General features: G+C 42.5%; 1 protein-coding gene across 1 annotated transcript in view; it reads left to right on the top strand.

Annotated features, from left to right (window-relative positions):
* The window catches only part of UNC5C (unc-5 netrin receptor C), a 387108-nt gene that overhangs the window by 294251 nt on the left and 73493 nt on the right, over positions 1–19364 (top strand). Inside the window, exons 5-7 of the mRNA XM_056106641.1 lie at positions 3746–3926; positions 9209–9376; positions 11725–11889. Of these exons, the coding sequence (XP_055962616.1) occupies positions 3746–3926; positions 9209–9376; positions 11725–11889 (514 nt within the window). The remainder of the gene's footprint in view (positions 1–3745; positions 3927–9208; positions 9377–11724; positions 11890–19364) is intronic.

Raw genomic sequence — 19364 nt, 5'->3', positions numbered from 1 at the left:
ATTCTATATTTTCTTGATGAATGCCTACAATTACTCAGGTACCAAATACCTTTCCTTTAATTCTGCAGCGGACATGTAGACATAATGAGGGCTGTGTGTTTGCAAAGATGTCAGCTAAGGCATGCTGGCTGGGGGCTCTTTAGAGCCCAGTGAATCACAGGGGATTTTATCAGAGTTCTAAAAGAAGTTCTAAATACTAGAAGAATACAGAATTCTAGATGCTGTTTCTGAAAATTTCCCCAGTGAGTTTACTGTGAGGCCAAAAAGTTCTGTCAGATTTCTCTCCACACACTAGAGATTTGAGTTCATCATTTCTAGCATAACTCTAGCCACAGCTAAGCAGGTTTAGTTAGAGGGATGTCTAAAATGGCCGTCCCTAAATAAAGTCATTATTTATGTTTACAGCTTACACACCAACAATACAAAGGCCGAAAAGTATTGTAAGATACTTGATCCCCTTACTGTGCATCTGAGGTGTTTGTTTGTTTTTTTAATAGATTAATTAAATACAAGTAGGCACTATCTATCTGCCAATTCCGGGCAACAGGAATATGTCAATCAAAACATGGATCAAAATTAATGGCACTTAAATTCCGATTAACAGTACAGGAATAGAAACCAGGCGAGTATAATTTCCCCTTTCTGAGAAGGTAAGGCGAGCAGATGGAGGCCCAGGATGAGAGTGATGCTTGCTTTGTTGACTTGGGGAAGGGGTTTCCAGCAGAGCTGCGAAGCGTGGGGTCTTCCTGGAACTCTCAGCTAACGGGTGCAGGGACTCCATGTGAGTTCCAAGGATTCAGCTCTCTCCGTAGCCCATGGTTCTGGGAGTCCCAGCTGGCCCCCGTGTCTTCGACTCGCCCAGGACCCAGCTCTGGCTGCTACACACCTCCCCTGACCCCTGTCTGGTTTCGCCGTTGTGGAAGTTGACAGGGGTTATGGCACCTGAACAAAGCCCTCGAGGAGAACAGGAACAAGCTACTGGAATGACCAGTTTGGGCAGGCACCAGCAGGCTCAGAGACCACCGCAGTGGGTACCCCTCACTTCACAGAGACAGGAAGGGCGCCTCTAGCTGGAGAGAAGGGGTAGAAGAGGACAGTGATGGAGAGATGGCATCATGTGGGTGGTTAATAGGACTTTGGGTCTTGTTGGGTGTTTTTTTTTTCCTTGCTCTTTGGCCCACAGCCACTGATTCTCACTCCTGCACTGTGCGCAGGGCCCACTTGGGGCAGGGCTTGTGGGATTCTGTGGGCTGGCAGGAATTGAACGTGGGCTGACTATATCAAGGCGAGCCTCCTACCCATTGACTATCTCTCCAACCTGGTTATAGGGCTTTGGGGGAGAGAGAAAGAGAGAGGGAGGGAGTGTGTGAAGAGGAGGAGTGTGAGGGAGAGAAGGGAGAGAGGGGGTGAAAGGGGAGGGGAGAGAGACAAACAGAGAAAAGGGGAAAGAGGAAGAGGGAGAGAGACACACAGAGATAGAGTAGGGAGGGAGGAAGGGGCATGAGGGGTGACAGATAATGGATGATGCTTTGTGGGTCCTGGGGTGTTGGAATGGGGGCTCTGGTTAAAAGGAATGGGCAAGAACACACTTAAAGGTGGGAGGGATACTGAGATCCGTGGTGGTGGGAAATGGGCACCTGTGGAGGGATGGGTATTTGATCACTGTATAATTGAAACCCAAGCACAAAATTTGTAAGTCTACAACTGTACCTCTTGGTGTCTCACTAATAAAAATTAAAAAAAGAGAGATAATGCTTGGAAGCAAGACTCTGACGATGCGGCTATGAAGGAAGAGGCAGAGGCCTACTTCGCACACGTGAAGCATGTCCAGGTCCCTGGATTCCTCGCCTGGTGCCCGTTGGCCTCCCGAGGCGTCCCCCATAGAACCTGACGGTCCAGATTTCTAGCAGGGCCTCAGTTGTCATGCCTGCTGTTGATCAGGAATTTCCGTTTTTGAGAGGCAGTGATTTAGAAATGGAGTTTCTCCACCTCAGCTGTAAGTCCCGTTCTGACCAGTCTTGACGGGTCGGTGAGGAAGGGGAAGCTGTGGCCCCCTGGGGATCTCCCGGGGGTTGGGGGTCACAGAGCCCAGGGTCTGGAGGCTGCACACACTGTGGGTTCTTGAAAGAAAAGTGTACTGAACCCGAGAGAGAAAAGTAGAAATACTCCAAGGCATTTATCTCTGCTCCAGACGGTCTCTTGTGACCCTTCCTAAGTGGAAAGTTTTCTTTAGAAGGGCACGTTGGCCTCAGTGAAGATTAGATTCAAACTATTTCAGATCGACTTTCAATTTCCATCAAGTCAGTTTCCAGCAGTGTGAATTTTGCTACTTTACCTTTTGCACTTTTAGCAAGAGCAATTCCCATAACACGCGGCCAAGGTCTGAGAAAATCCAGGGCAATGAGTCCATAGCAAATATTCTAAGACATGATGAGCCGTTTGTGAACATGAAGCGAAGGTTTTGAAACTCCACAGATTGAAATACATTCTTTTTTCTGTCTCACAACAATTACTATAAATACCTGGAATGCTTGGCTCTCTGGAAATTTTATATCCTTAACATCACTCTTATATACGTTTGCATCCACTTATTTTGGGATTGTTGTTGGGTCTTCTCTCTTTAATTTATAATCTCCTTGCTAAGACTTAAAGGAGCATTATTTTAGAGTTCCTGCACTTGACGTAATTCTGAGCAGTGCAGCATGAAGCCTATTGACAGATTTAGCGATTAATTTTCAGGCCTCTTGTGGGGCTGAAGAAGCTCCTTACGGTTTTGAAAACGGCAGCACACACTGTGGACTCCCCACCACGAAAGGTTACTTGCTGAAGCAACATGAAAAGCTGACTGTATTAAATATCAGTGTTGTTTTGCTTTATTTAAATAGACTGCATGACAAAAAAGAAGCAATTTATAGGACAAGAATTAGTTTATCCCGTTTTTATAGGATAAACATAAAGGCAGTCAATGCAACTATACTTTCCTCTTTTTATTTTGCAAGAACACTAACACCAATGCTAAATTTACCTTTTTTGGCATAGAAAAAACGTCTGTCCTTGTGAACAGTTATTTTTTGTGTTAGATTCCCCAGAAGCAAGTTATGAGCAAAATATTTTAATGTATTAATATGTAAAATAGTTTTTTATTTTTTATACAATTTGTTACTTTTTATGCAATTTGGATTATATAGAGTTGGTAGAAAACCTCTCTTTTTCCAATTAAATTGAGATGGATATATCTTCAAAGAGGTATTTTCCACATCATAAAGAAAGTGCGTTTTCAGACATTTAATCCATGTTTCATCGGAACTCTCCTATATCATCCAAATGTTGTTTTATTAGAGCTACAGGATGCCTAAATGCCTTTTGAGCCCTTTTTAATAGTCGTGATTTTTTCCCCTGAAAAGCAGCAGATGTTGCCAAATAAGTAAATAAATCAAGCCAGCAAAAGGTCTGAGTGCAGTTTGAAACGCTCAGCCTATTATTTTGATTGGGTTCTGGAGTTGGCGGTGAACATCCCCAGCTCAGCCTTTGGGCGTGGTGAGAACCAGCTGAGCACTGGGTTTCCCTGTCCTTCACGGACATTCGAGAATAACGCGGTGCAGGCGGGGCCGGCTTGCCGGACAGTGGGGAAACCGAGCTGACCCCACAGAGGTGCTTCTTCCCAGCATGTAGAGGCCCCCAGGTCAGAGAGACTCTGCACATCCCGGGGGTCGGGGAGAGACTCACGGGTCTCCTGTGCCCGCAGGTGGAGTGGCTGAAGAACGAAGACATCATCGACCCCGTGGAGGACAGAAATTTCTACATCACCATCGACCACAACCTCATCATCAAGCAGGCCCGCCTCTCCGACACGGCCAACTACACGTGCGTAGCCAAGAACATCGTCGCCAAGAGGAAGAGCACCACGGCGACCGTCCTGGTGTACGGTGAGTGACCTGGGCTCCGTCCTGGGCTATGGGAGTGACCCTGGGCTCCGTCCTGGTGGATTGTGAGTGACCTGGGCTCGGTCCTGGTCTGTGGTGAGTGACCTGGGCTCGGTCCTGGTCTGTGGTGAGTGACCTGGGCTCTGTCCTGGTCTACACTGAGTGACCTTGGGTTCTCACCTGGTCTACAGTGAGTGACCTCGGGCTCCATCTGATTCGTGCCCAACAGCAGTTTCAGCTGCTACCCTGAAGCATCAGGACTGAGGCAACCCTCCGACTACCGGGGTGTTCTCAGCCACTTTTCCTGTGGACCAGGATGAGGTGCAGCTTCTCTGACTCTGGAAGTTTTCCCCTGGGGCCCCCCAGCTGGTGGAAAAGGGCAAGTTCATCCCTATGCCACAGCCCTTGTCTCTCCAGACCCAGAAAGGCCCGGCCAGAAGTGAGCTGGGAGTGAGGGTCCTAAGGCTGCAGGGGTCATTCAGGGACCTGACCCTGGCACCTGCAGCTCTCCTGTCCTCCAGTGCCTCAGAGAACTGGACACCCACTCACCAAGAGCAGCCTCCTCCTTGCCCTATAGCTGGGTTCCCCGTCTCGATTCCTTCAGGATGCGCTCTCTCTCTCTCTCTCTCTCTCTCTCTCTCTCTCTCTCTCTCTCTCTCTCTCTCTCTCTCTCTCTCCCCCTTCCCTGTTCTCATCTCCCGGAAACATTTCACCCAGCAGCCCGGGCACCCTGTTCCCCTCTCAGCCCTCGGGCCTTTGCACGGTGAGGTTCTGGATGTGTGTGCAAGCACACGCACATACCCACGGACACATGCCGTGAGCAGGGCTTAGATTGGCAATGAGCCGTTCTTCGAGATGCTGAAGCAGCCTGAGTGACTTAGGACTGAAGGAGCTTCCTGTGGCTGCTCTTGTGCTAAGTGACACTCAGGGGCTCTCCTGTCTTAGGGGTTGGGGGGGGGGGAGTTGGACTTCCTGCTGGAGTGAGGACCGGAAGGTGCGTCCTTGTGCTCTAGAGTCAGGGACATAGAGAACTCCTGTGACATTCATTGCAGTGAGGCCTCCAAAGTGTCATCTTCATCACAGGACAGATGCTGTGCTCTTTTTTTTTTTCAAACCACTGAATTTCTTCTCTGCAGGTTTCATTTCCTACTCAAGATAATGGCTATTCAAAATTGTAAGCCATTGCCTGTCTTTTCTATATCAATTAAATGTTTCACTTGCTACCTTCTGTCTGAATTGCTTGACAAACAGCTTTGGAAATTTGAAAGAATAAAATGGGGCACACTCATGCCCATACTAATGAAGGCAAACTTGTCTCGCTGTCTCGATAGTTGTTGAATATGATCCCATATGCCGTTCTTTCTGTAGCCATAAATATAAGATGAGCAGTGTAGCAAAGATCAAAGATGAGTAAACTAAAGCATTTTTAGTTCGGCAAAGAGCATCAGATTATTGGTCTTTTGGTATAGAATTCATTAGTTCTCACCTCGGTTTGTCATACTTGTTGTTACTGTGTTTGGCATATTGAATACATCACGGGGAGCTTGCCAGGCTCTGCCGTGCGGGCAAGATACTCTCAGTAGCTTGCCAGGCTCTCCAAGAGGGGCGGAGGAATCGAACTCAGGTCGGCTGCGTGGGACGCATGCAAGGCAAACGCCCTACCACTGTGCTATCGCTCCAGCCAGGATGACTTATATCCTTGCCCTCTCTGTAGGGGCAGGAAGTGAGCCTAGAATCTTCTAAGACCTTTCGATCTGATCTAAAGCTAAATTTCTGAGGTGCTCTGGAAATAGTACAACCGGTAGGGTATTTACTTTGCACATGGCCGACCAGAGTTCAATCCCCTGCACTATATATGGTCCCCAAGTCTTCCAGGAGTGATTCCTGAGCACAGAGCCGGGAATAAGCCCTAAGTACCTAGTGTGGCCAAAACACCAAAACAAAAGGTTGTCCACTTCTTATAATCCTTTCAGGATGCTCTATGTAGACTAGAGTCAGATACATGCTTGCCTGCATGCCAGTAATTTCATATATTTAATTTGTATTAACAATCCCATCCCATTTAGTACCTTATAAATCTGTACAGTATCAATTATATATTATAAAATTGCATGAAATAACTCACTCTCTGCTTATACCGCTCATGGACTCAAAGAATAAGTAGTTCAAAGCACAAAGTTTGGCTTGTCCCAAACAGAAAGGAAAAACAGAGATCTAGCCAGTATCTCATTTGAGCTTATTATTCAACTCATTACCTTAATTATAAGTTTCACATTACAAATATATATTGTCTATATAAGAAAACACAGAAAAGTCAAATACATAAGTACCTGGAAGTTCGTTACCAGTTGTCCACCAATAGATTTTTAAAAGACGCCTGTAAATATAATACTGGTATTATACATTGATATAATTTGGAAATGAAGATATTTTATCTAAAATATAATGTCAAAATATTCATGCATTTTAATTTTATTTTCTGCACTGCACTGCACTGTCCTCCCGTTGTTCATCGATTTACTCACAACAAGTTGTGAGACTTGTTGTTACTGTTCTTGGCATATTGAATACGTCACGGGTAGCTTGCCAGGCTTTGCCGTGCAGGCGAGATATTCTTGATAGCTTGCTGAGCTCTTTGAGAGGGGCGGAGGAATCAAACCCAGGTCGGCTGTATGCAAGGCAAACATCCTACCCACTGTGCTATCGCTCCAGCCCAATTTTATTTTCTAAGAATGTTTATTAAGACACCATGATTTACAAACATGTTTATAACAGAATTGTTTCAGACACACAATGTTTCAGTCCCACCACCAGTGTCTCCTTCCCTCCCCCAATTTACACACATTTCCTTCTGCCATGCAGTCTAACCCCTTTACAGGTCTATAAGAAACTTATGTTCTATTATTTGGTCAAAAAAAAACACTAAGAGAATGTCAAATAGAAGTATCAGAAAATAAATCAATAGAAGTCAATACGAGATGATTAATTGCTATGTGTTTTCAACCCTTTTAAATCTACTGGAGGGCAACCATATGCACCATGAGTGGGCGCCAGGCTCAATTCCAGATGATGGGAAATTCTGCCCCTTAAAGGAACTTTGTTATTTTATTTTTTTTAATTGACTTACCATGAGATACAGTCACAAAGCTGTTCATGATCATGTTTCAGTCATACAATGTTCCAATTCCCATTCCTCCACCACTGCACATTTCCCACCACCAAAATCCCTCCTTCCTTTTTGTGCTTTGCTGCCTACCTGTGCTATGGTTTCCTTGAACTCATTGATCACCCTCATCATCGTGTCACTAAAGACACTTTCTGAGGATTTGTTGATGTGGTTTACATCACTGGTGATATTGTCTTTGCTTATTGAGCTTGGTGGAGTTTTACGTGTGTTTTCCAAAATTTTCCATTTTCTATATTTTATATTCCATTTTCCACAGTGCTCCTGCTATTGTGGGGGTGAACCTTTGTAATCACCCCCTCTATCCTCCTGGAAGATGCTGAGGCATTAAGCTGGAAATTGCTAGACGTCAATCACAAGAACAAACTTGGTTGAGTTTCCCATACCCTATGTTGAACATAGTAGTTGCTTCCAATGTTCCATCTTTCTATAGAAGGACTCTGCAGGGAAAAATTTATCTTTAAGCACTTAGTCTGTCTCATACACAGTCTGTCTTTCCGTTGTTCATCGATTTGCTCGAGCGGGCCCAGTAACATCTCCATTTTGAGACTTCTTGTTACTGTGTTTGGCATATTGAATACTCTCGGTAGCTTGCCAGGCTCTCCTAGAGGGGCGGAGGAATTGAACCCGGCTTGGCTGGGCTAGCTGCATGCAAGGCAAATGCCCTACCGCTGTGCTATCACTCCAGCCCTTATATCTTTAAGCACTTATATGTATAAATACGTTCATGATCATTCTTATCGCACAGGTTTCTAGGAAAAGAGATTTAGGTATTATAAGCACGTGCAAGGGCTGTATTCTTTCCGAAATACCTAATATTTTTATTCTCAGGCCCCAGACATTGCAGAGCTTTTAACTACTGTCAGGAACTTTAATAAGAAATTATTTAGTAAATTTTAAACACATGATTGAGTTACTAAAAATTATTTTCTAGGGCAGCTTAACTGAATGTGAGTAGTTACAGGGAGTAAGATTTATAAATATAAGATTTATAGTCATAGCTATACCAATTAACATGATCCCTCAAATGCCATATGCACATTTATATGCAAACTAGACATTCAAGTCAGTTCCATTTAATAATAGTTATACCAGGTAGCTGCATAAAACATTAACAAAATTTTTTAAAAAATCTTAAACTGGTATGAAGTTAAAGGTAGAGGAAACGATAATCATCTGTTATTAGTAAAAAAACAACTGATTAGATGTAGCGCTAATGTTTCAGACCTACCTGCATAAGATTCGAAACATTGATTTAAGATAAGGAGTCAACAGAACTCTTTGGAGTCTGAGTAGAAGGATGTGTTTATTTAAAAGAACACTGGCTAGCAAAAAGTAAAGGCTGTCCTCTTTGGTTTACCCAGTAGGTCAGTAACATTTGCAATTCATGTATAAACTGTGCTGTGACCATTCCGTCTTACAGTACAATCATGAGTGAAATGATATCCAAGATGACTTTAGTATTGAGATTTGACTTTTTTTTTACTGTTTTATTTTTTTTTAATTTTTATTAGTGAGACATCATGAGGTACAGTTGTAGACTTACAAATTTTTGTGCTTGGGTTTCAGTTATACAATGATCAAGTACCCATTCCTCCACCAGTGCCCATTTCCCACCACCACAGATCCCAGTATCCCTCCCACCCCCCATCCCCCCATCCCACGTCGCCTCTGTGGCAGGGCATTCCCCTCTGTTTTCTCTCTCTCCTTTTGGGTGCTGTGGTTTGCCAAAAAGGCATTGAGTGGCTATCATGTTTGGTCCATAGTCTACTTTCAGCATGCTTCTCCCATCCTGGGAGGATCCTCCCAACACCCTTTATTTGGTGCTCCCTTCTCTATCTGAGCTCCCTTTTCCCCTAGCATGTGTAGCTGGCCTCCAAGCCATGGAGTAAAATTCCTGGTACTAATACTGGCCATTCTTGGGTGTTAGTCTCCTATTTTGTTACTTTATGTTCCCTACATGAATGCAATCTTTCTATGTCTATCTATTTCTTTCTGAGGAGATTTGATGTTTTTGTTGTTGTTTGGGAAGAGTTTTGCTTATGCGCCATTTGTGTGTGCTCTGTGTTTAATTCACATCTCGCTGTCTGTGTCCTTGCAGTGAACGGGGGCTGGTCCACGTGGACGGAGTGGTCAGCGTGTAACAGCCGCTGTGGCCGGGGCTTTCAGAAGCGCACGCGGACCTGCACCAACCCAGCACCGCTCAATGGTGGGGCCTTCTGTGAGGGCCAGAGTGTCCACAAGGTGGCCTGTACCACACTGTGCCCAGGTAAGCACCAGTGCCCTCACTCTGAAACGCACCAAAGACTGGATCTAAGCTTCACTATTGACTTAATATGGGTAAATAATAATAAACTCCATAATACAGTCAATGCTTTTATTGCTGGAAAATCAATTGTCCCCTCCCCCCCACACACACACAGAATCAAGGACTTCTTAGTTTTATCACTAAATGTCTAAAAAAGTGCTTATGAACATGATCCATCTCTAGGACTCAACAAAACTGCTTGGGCCAAGACAGTGGGTTCTCTCATTTCAGAGATTCGAGCATCATTGAAAGCTACAGACTTTAGGGATACTAACTATTGGTCTGTCAAAGAACATAGGGACTAAAAGAGATTAAGTGTTTTAGACGGAAATATTTGTTATTTGGTATCAGTCTGTGAGCCAAGGCAAATAAAGCTTTTGGAGTAAATTAAAGGGAAGACAAAGCTCTGTGACACATGGGCTGATGGGTCTTGGAAACACAGTGTACTCACCCCTTTATTACCTGTCCAGTTGGTCACCTGCTCTGTGAGTTATCTGCAGCGGCCCCTGAGGTCAGAGGGCAGCTCTGCCTCTTATCTCCCTGATCTCACGTCTCATACTGTCACCAGCATCCCTTCCTAGGGGAACTGAAGTTCATATTTGCAAAAACAAAACTAAAACCCCTAAAATTTCTTTAATTAATTAATTTTAGCATAGTGAAAGGTTACACTAAATCGTTTTGAAATAGTTCATGAAATTTAGTCTGTCCTGAAATAGTTCATGAAATTTAGTCTGTCCTCTTGAGATAGCTGTTGTCAATTTCATTATTTAAATCATTGCTTCTTTTATTTGTCTAATGTTGGCCTGTTCATCTCTTAACAGAGCTTTCTCAAAGGGAGAGCTTAATTAAATGAAGTAGAGAAAATATAAATCATCTCTATTTTATAATATCAAGTATCGATTTCTAATGATCAGTGTCCCAAATTTTACTGGGACAGAGTGTTTAATTGATGGGACAAAAGTTGACACTACGTTAAGCCTAGAATTTCAGTGTTTTCTCTTGTACTCTTCTATATTTTATCTAGGTATTGACTTCTGCAATTAAAAATACATTAAGGATTTTTGACTTAAGGTAGAAAATGTGTGTTAGCATGGACAAGCAGATCCACATACATGTAAATACTCTGCCATCGTCCTGGTCAAAGCAGATTTCTTTCTCCAGGTTGCATGCCTTGCTCAGATAACTCACTCAGTATGATCTAAAACATTAATATATTTTCAATTTTCATGTAGGCATGTTTATGTTTTATACACATCACACATAATAACCATATTTATGTACTTTGAATGTGAAAACATATCATTTCTCAAACTATGCATATTATTATTTATATAATAATCTATTATTATTGATCTAATTTATGTAGAAATGATACATATTAGATGTTTGATAAATTAAGTTTGTATTATTTTATTTTTAATCTAGAGAAATATGGATATCATATTAATTATTAATATACTTATGTATTTCCAGGAAAAATTTACAAATTAACTCATTTTGACATTTTGTTCTGCTTTTATAAGAACCTTTAAAGAATGTATTTTAAAATATGACCTGAGTGAAATGTATTACACATATTTTTAATTAAGATTTAAGTTGTATATTTGAAAAATAAAGATATGTCAGCTCAAATCATTAAACTCATTAACAAGTCTAGCCACCATAATAAGGTAGACAATTCTAAAAAATGAATCACAGTGAAAACAATATGTCTAAATATTTGTGAAATAAAAATATTAATGTATGTATTATGGAAATAATAGGAAAAATCAAATGAATAGAAGAATAATCCATGTCAGAATAAAAAGTGAGCTTGCGAAACATGATGAAAGGTCAGTGGAAGGGTGGGATAGGCAGATGACAGACAGACAGACAGACAGAGTCAGAGTGTGAATAGATTCCTCCACACTTAATCAGTCTCCCCCCACCTGGTTTACTTGTTCATTTGATGCATGAAGACATCAAATGAAGGAAACTTTCATCCTAAACACATTCTGGATTTTCAGCGAAGAATCCAGAGCAGGCCAAGAGCAGGGAGTCCTGGGCTACTTGGCCTCAGTCCCGGTGATGTTTGTGGCTCCGTGGGTCCCTTTCAGCTCCCCGGGGGTTGGTCAGGAGGAGGCAGCCCCCAGTGAGGGACACTCACAGGACCCGGGATAGAGCTTGCCCACTTGCCGTGTCCAGTCAAAGCAGGGCTCGTTCCCGGGCATCTCTTAGCGTCCGTCTTTGTGGTGTTTCTGGTGGAGAGACGCTCGGTCTGTCTCAAGCAGCTGCACAGACTAACCCAATGCTGGTTCTTCTCGTGACAGTGGACGGCAGGTGGACATCCTGGAGCAAGTGGTCCACTTGCGGGACTGAGTGCGCTCACTGGCGCCGGAGGGAGTGCACAGCGCCCGCCCCAAAGAATGGAGGCAAGGACTGCGATGGCCTGGTCCTGCAATCCAAGAACTGCACCGATGGCCTTTGCATGCAGAGTAAGTCAGCCTGCCAGTGGCCGCGGGGGTCCCTGGAGAGAACCACGCCAGTCTGAAGGAAATCTTTGTGGGAAATATCAGAAATTAAGAGTGCTTCGAGCTGCGAGGGAAATGCATGAGTATAGCAGTGTGTCACTGGATGAAGCTTTCTCTTGCAGAATTGAAAACGCTAATCTCCCAGGAACGGGATGAATAATAACTGGGCTTAACAAATGACGTAGACAGTATTGCTTTTCCGGGGGCAGAGAGGGAGATTTAGTACTTCTCATGGAGGGGCTGTAGGTCTTCCCAGACCAAGGAACCATCATTTAGTTTTATTAGAGTCAAAATGAAAGGAGCCCCTAAACTTCCCATAGAGGCACATGTAGTGAGTAAGTATTTATTCCTAATTCATCACCATCATTAAACCAACACTTGTTTAATTAAATATCATAAGGACAGAAGACATTTCCACAGGTATATACTATCGTTTGGAACAAGAACTTGAAGGAAATATCTCCACAACCCCTTGAATATCATGAATTTGTGTGAAATTTTATGATGGCAAATGAACAATATTTGCCACACACAATATAAAATTCTAAATGGATACAAAATATTGGATCAAGAACATCATGGCTAGGAGGCCTGGCCTGCAGAGAACTCTGGTTGCAACCCCTCCCAAAAAATAAATAAATTTAAAAAAATGAAAAGAACATCATAGATACTGTAAGCTAAAGAATTCCCTTTCTATAGTGTTTGCCTTAGGTTCTTCTTAATGAGGTGGGTCTTTGTGTTTCATATTTGTAAAGTTTTCCGTCTTTGTTGAAGCATCCTTAGATGGACCAAATTAGTCTCTCTTTCATGACCAGGAATTGAGAATTAAGACTTGTTCAGAAATCACACTTGTGCAGATTAATGAACCAAATCATGTGCTTTGAATATTGGTGTTGGCATTTCTTGTAATTACACTTCACCAGTTAAAGTAGTAACAGCTCCGCATACTTGTAAGGAAGTACTTATGTACTTGTCGTTGTAAAATATCTTGTGTTCACATTTAAGGAACTCTGCTTATTCTCCAGAAACTCTCCACAGACCGTACGTATCTTGAAAACTAACTATAAATAATTACTGACGGGAGCAATTATTTATAATTGAGAAGAGCCTGCCTGGCTCTTCTCAGTGAGCGTCTGTGGGAATGGGCCACACTGGAGACTCCACCTCAGCGTGTGGTTACTAACTGGGAACTGAGACTGCGCCTCTCACAAACTTGTGCCGGAAATGCAGGACTGAAAAGTTGAACCAGTGGGTCTGGATAAGCAGTACGGGGGCTGGGCACGTGTCTTGCACATGGCGCACCTGGGTTCTATCCCCACCACTGTCGGGAGTTGCCTCTGGGCACAGAGCCCGGAGTAAGCCCTGCACACTGCCTCATGTGGCCCCACAGAAACACAAAGAAGACCGTCATGCTCAGACGGTCTTCTTTGTGTTTGTGTGGGGTGATCTATGGGATACAAAGTATAGCCATATATGGGATATACAGCCTATACCCCATGCTATAGGGTTAGCTTCTATAGGTGAGATGGAATCAGACTACACAAGTGTCTTCAGCATTTTTATCATGGAAAATTCTTCCTGCTGTGCTTAACAAATTGATCATGTCTTCAGACTGTATCCGTGTTTGAAGTTTCTTCCATATTCCCTTTCAAAATTATGTTCCCACTTCGAACGATTTTTACCTACTGCTTCTATTGTACATATTTAAAAGTACCCAAGTGAATAGATTTTTCCAAGGAATAGGATGTGCAGGTGGGACCAGAGGTTCTTTCATTGGTTACTTTAAAATAGCGTTCTAAATCATCAGGTTCGTGAAACATTCAGATCGATGCTTTCAAGGTATGGTTCCCGATTGCACACAGCTTATTTCTTACAGAATTAATGGAATATTTCAAAGGATTTGAAATTTGCCAATACAGATTGTGTGAGTTATGTGCATAAAGAAGAGAGGAAATGAAGCTACCACAGAGATATTTGTTAGTTGATTTTCATTAAGCCTCTTGTTAAACTGAAACATATATTTATTAGGATTAAAATAAGCTGGTTAAAATTAGCTGTCTCCCTCTACAATTCTAATTTGCTATGGGATATCCCCTACCAAGTCAATAAACTCTTTCATCTGTTTTTCTGTGTACCTCCTCTAACACAACAGAAAATTGTAGTCTGACCCGCAATTGATTTCTTCGGTGATAAAAATCAAAGAGCTATTGCTGTGCTGTGCAATTATAGTATTTTATAGTGAATTCTATAGTTTCTGTTCATTAGTAAGCTAACTGTTTCTGGTGTAGTCTTGCAGCCGAAGTCTTGTAGGAGATAAGTAACATGACCATTTGCTCTTATATTTCAAGACAAAAGGCTTCGTAACAGCGAAACTACAGAATTTCCAAGATAGATATGGTCTATATTAAGAAAGAGTGTAGGTGTAGAAAAGACAGCCAGAACGTTTGCCACTGACAATTAAAATGATTGAAAGAAGCAGCTTGTATGCAGATGGCTCCAGTTCAACCCCTACGTCAGGGTCTCCTGGTGTTACTGGGTGCACCCTCAGCACCCCTCAGGTCTGGGCTGGGAGGTCTTGGTGCTCTACTGGGAGGCCCAGGTAACAGGTCAGAGGAGCAGGGCACCTGCAGGCCCTGGCCTTGAACCCTACATCCAGATGCCAGGTGTCACCAGGAAGGATTCCCAGGACTCTGGGCCCATGAGCACCACTCTGGAGACACCCCACAAAAGGACTTGTTGTTTAGTGTTTATTTACCTTAGTAGAATATATATCTTTATTGCATCAATAGCATCACAATATGGCGAAATAAAGCGAGCTTACTTATCATTGAACCGGACATGTGATGCAAACGCTGAGTTTACTCAAAATTGTGTGCAAATGATTCTGACAGCAACGTAGACAGAGTGCTAGTTTAGAGACATTCAGAGTTTGTAATAGATGTCAGTACAATTCAGGTCCAAATATTGCCTACATAATGCATTATATTTGAAAAGCTGAATGTTGCTGAAGAGAACTAGAATACTGAAAGGCACTAATACCTCTTCACTAATTTGTTCAAAACAATCATACAGACCCATTTTTTTCCTTTCCACTACCAATCACTGTATCACTGTATCACTGTCATCCCATTGTTCGTTGATTTACTCTAGCGGATGCCAGTAACGTCTCTATTCCTCCCAGCCCTGAGATTTTAGCAGCCTCTCTTTACTCATCTTTCCCAATGATCGGAGGCTCTTGCAGGGTCAGGGGAATGAGACCTGTTATAGTTACTGTTTTTGCCATATCGAATACACCATGAGGAGCTTGCCAGGCTCTGCCAGTGCAGGCAGGAGACTCTCATAGCTTGCCAGGCTCTCTGAGTGTGTGTGTGTGTGTGTGATTTGTTGCCTACTGTCTGAACCCCATCAAATACGGTGTGGTAATTATGGAAAATGGGCAGGAAGTGTCTTATGATATGTTACGTGGCTGCGAAGCAGCCTGGAGCGTGGTGGCGGTTGGGCAGTGAAGGTCTCACCATCACCAATACTATTTATTTCTCAATATAAGACACTGTGGCTGTATAGTAAAACACTAATGGGGTGTGCATGTATTCTTGTTTGTGTTTGAGTCATTAAGAAGAATGAGAAATCCTCAAATGTCAGGCAGTATGCCAAAATGGAAATCCAGATAAGAAATTGATCGTATCAGAATAAGCAGGTGGAGTATTCCATATGGATGTAGACACTAGGTATGATGAGTTAGGGTTTCAGCTTGGCACTAAAGGCCTGCAATGGAAAACTTTTCAGGCCAAGAGTTAGAAGAAAGAACCCCCAGTAAAGGTGGGTCTAGAAAACGCTTGCAATCTTAATGAAAAACTACTGGAGAAATTTTATTTATTAGCCCCAAGTAAACCACAATAAAATCCATAGTAAGGAAAAGAAAAATATTGTTGTCACTTCACATTCACACACACACACACACACACACACAGAGATAGCAGTGGAATGGAGTCTAAGAATACAACAAGCTACTAAAAATCTATAATTTATTTAACTGGTAAAACTTTTAGTGTATCAAAAGAAACAAAAAGAAGAATACTCTCTAGATTTTTTTTCCAAGTCCCAAGTGTACTGATCAGTGACAAAAAAGTAGAATAGTTCTAAAAATGAGCTAATAATAAAGCGTTTGTATCATGACATGGAACAGCTATAAAGAAGGCAGACAATATAATGAGTGGTTAAGTTAGTGCTATGAAAGCATGAACTCACCAAACAATTTGGATGAGACTACAAAATAAAATAGAAAAGAAAAGCAGTATATTTGTGTATCATTTTGGGGGTCTTCGGGCCACACCCAGCAGTGCTCAGGGTTTGCTCCTGGCTCTGCAATCAGGGGTCACTCGTGGAGGGGCTCAGAGGACCCTGCGAGATGCCAGGGATGGAATCCGAGTGGGCCATGTGCAAGTCAGTACTCTACACGCTGTGCTATTGCTCCAGCCCCATAAAAATAGGATTTTTAAAGGAATACAAGTAAAAATAAAAGCAAGTATTATTTTTAACAAATGGGATACGATTTTCTGAGGAAAAATTTTAAGGAATGTCTAGAAATATAAAGATGATTTTTAAAAGTAAGCCTCGATGGAATACTGAAAAATCAGATCTGAGACACTGTTAGAGAAAGTTTAAGAAAAAAATGGGTTGGAATACTGTATGACTGAAACTCAATCATGCTCGGCTTTGTAATGCTCTAAATTTTTTTTTTTTTTAGAAATTGGGAATAAACTTTTTTAAAAAGTGCACTGGAAGCTCATTAAATTTCTCAGAATACAAAGAAGTAATATAAAATGATTATTTAAAATGGAGGTTAAAACACATAAAGAACTGAATTTTTTAATACAGCAAAATTTATAACTTTCAGAAGATCAAGTGAGATAGAGAAGCCTTATTACTTTCAAAAACCCCTTCAAAGTCTCATCAACTGAACTACTAAAATGTACAATAGAATAGATTCTTTCAAAGAAAATCAATTTTTAAGAAGCAGTTGAAATTAAATGGAAATAAATTATCACTGTCTCTGTCACTGTCCCTGTCCTCCTGTTGTTCATCAATTTGCTCGAGCGGGTCCAGTAACGTCTCCATTGTGACACTTGTTACTGTGTTCGGCATGTCAAATACGTCACGGGTAGCTTGCCAGGCTTTTGCCGTGCAGGCGAGATACTCTCAGTAGCTTGCTGGGCTCTCTGAGAAGGGCGGAGGAATCAAACCCAGGATGCCAGGGTCGGCCACATGCAAGGCAAACGCCCTACCTGCTGTGCTAGACAACATTAATATGGTATATGGAAAATTTTATTTTATAATATTTTAGTTATAATTTTCATATGCTTTTCAGGAAAATTATACTAATATTATTTAGACTAGATTATACTTATCCAAGTATTTCAGTTGAGATACTAAGAAAAAACTATGTACAAAATGTGTTGAACAAACTTTGAAACAAAATGTTTAAAGGAGAATAGAAAGGCAAAAATAAAGAAATTTAAATTTTAAAATAATAAATAAGACACTGTAAAAACAGGGATCCTCATGTAGCAGGGAAAATCATGTCAATTTATTAAACAGACATATTAAAAGTGCAACACTGTAAGTTTCATACTAATCATGACAAACATACTCAAAATTTCAGAGAAGTGTTGAAAGATGTGGTACTTGGAGTATCATTAAATCTTTAGTTTGAAATGTACAATTGAGAGGTCTGCAGTGGTGGTAGTACAGCTGCCAGGGCACTTGCCTTGTATGTGGCTGACCCGAGTTTGATCCCTGGAACCCGTTATGGGCCCCAGAGACTCCAGGAGTGATCCTTGATCACTGCCAGGGGTGGCCCCCAAACAAATAAACTAATAAATAAATAAATAAATAAAATGTACAGTTGACACATTTGTCTGCCAGCACTCATTCAGCTCCATTTATCATTATCCCTATGTACTAAATATTTTTTTTGTGGGGTGGGGGTACCATGGGACCAGTGACTATGAGGATAGGGGGTGGGGTGTAACAAGGGAGGCAGAGCATTCTGGGGGACATGAATCCTTTTTGAGACAGATATGATGACTGATAAGATGCCTGTGGAATTTAGACTGATACTCTGGCAGGCGCCCTCCGGTGGTGTTGGAGAAACTAAAGGTAGCAGCATTCGGGGTGTGGCAGACCAAGTGACTAGGTCAGAGGGGCCTGCAGGGCCTGGGAAACCATCTGCCACTGTCGGTATTTGGGGTTTCAGTCTCATTGCAGTGAGAAGAACGTTGGGAGATTTTAAACAAGGAAGCAAAGAATAGATGATGGAGACCAGAGTTGTAAGTCAGCAGATGGATGGTGCCCGTGCCCTGTGTCCACAAGCCCAAGTTTCATTCTCTGGCACCAGGTGGTCCCCCAAGTGCCTCTGAGATTGTGAGAATGCAGACCCAGCCCAAGACATAAAAAGAACAGATTTTTTTTTTAAGTGAAGGGCTGGAGCGATAGCACAGCGTCAGGGCGTTTGCCCTGGATGTGACAGCCAAATGGGCCAGCCTGGGTTCGATTTCCCCGCCCCTCTCGGAGAGCCCAGCAAGCTACCGAGAGTATCTCACCCACACGGCAAAGCCCGGCAAGCTAGCCTGGCATGACATATTCAATATGCCAAACACAGTCACAACAAGTCTCACAATGGAGATGTTACTGGACCCACTTGAGCAACTCGATGAACAACGGCAGGACAGTGCTACTAAATTTTATTTGTTTATAGTATTAATTTATATCTTTAGATATTTTCGTTTTTATTTCATTTCATTTTTCATTTCATCATCCTGTTATTCGTCGATTTCCTCGAGCAGGCCCCAGTAACGTCTCTTTCATCCTAGCCCTGAGATTATATTCAAGGCTCTTTAGGAGAATGAGACCCATCATTGTTACTGGTATTTGGCATATTTGGTACGCCACGGGGAGTTTAACAGACTCTGCCCCGTGGGCAGGCTACATTCGATAGCCTGCAAGTTTGTCCAAAGTAGGAATGAGATAATAAGATGTCATAAAAAGATGTCCGCATTCGCGGCCGCGCGGTTCCAGGAGCTGGATTTTATAGTCTCTGAGTCTTGACTGTTGATGGGATTACACGGCGCCAGGGGGCCAGGTGGTGGATGTGACCCCCGCCTACTGGAATTTGGAGGATCTGGGTGGAGGATGCTCAACTCCAATCCGAGTAGGCTTGGAGATCTCGGCCCCGGAACCCACGTGGATTTGTCCCTCTGCCAGTACCTTCATGTGTGCGGAGAGTGGTCTCAGCATGGTGGTGGCTGGTCCTGGTGTATAATTTTTATAGCGTATAATTTTCCATTGACTTATTTATCAACTTTTCCAAACTTATAAATCCAGGTGGGCTGGAGTGATAGCACATCGGTAGGGCGTTTGCCTTGCACACAGCCAACATG

Source organism: Sorex fumeus, unplaced genomic scaffold (genome assembly GCF_029834395.1).
Source record: "Sorex fumeus unplaced genomic scaffold, SorFum_2.1 ptg000136l, whole genome shotgun sequence".
In the NCBI taxonomy this organism is placed as follows: domain Eukaryota; kingdom Metazoa; phylum Chordata; class Mammalia; order Eulipotyphla; family Soricidae; genus Sorex; species Sorex fumeus.
This window is presented reverse-complemented; position numbering and strand designations above follow the sequence as displayed.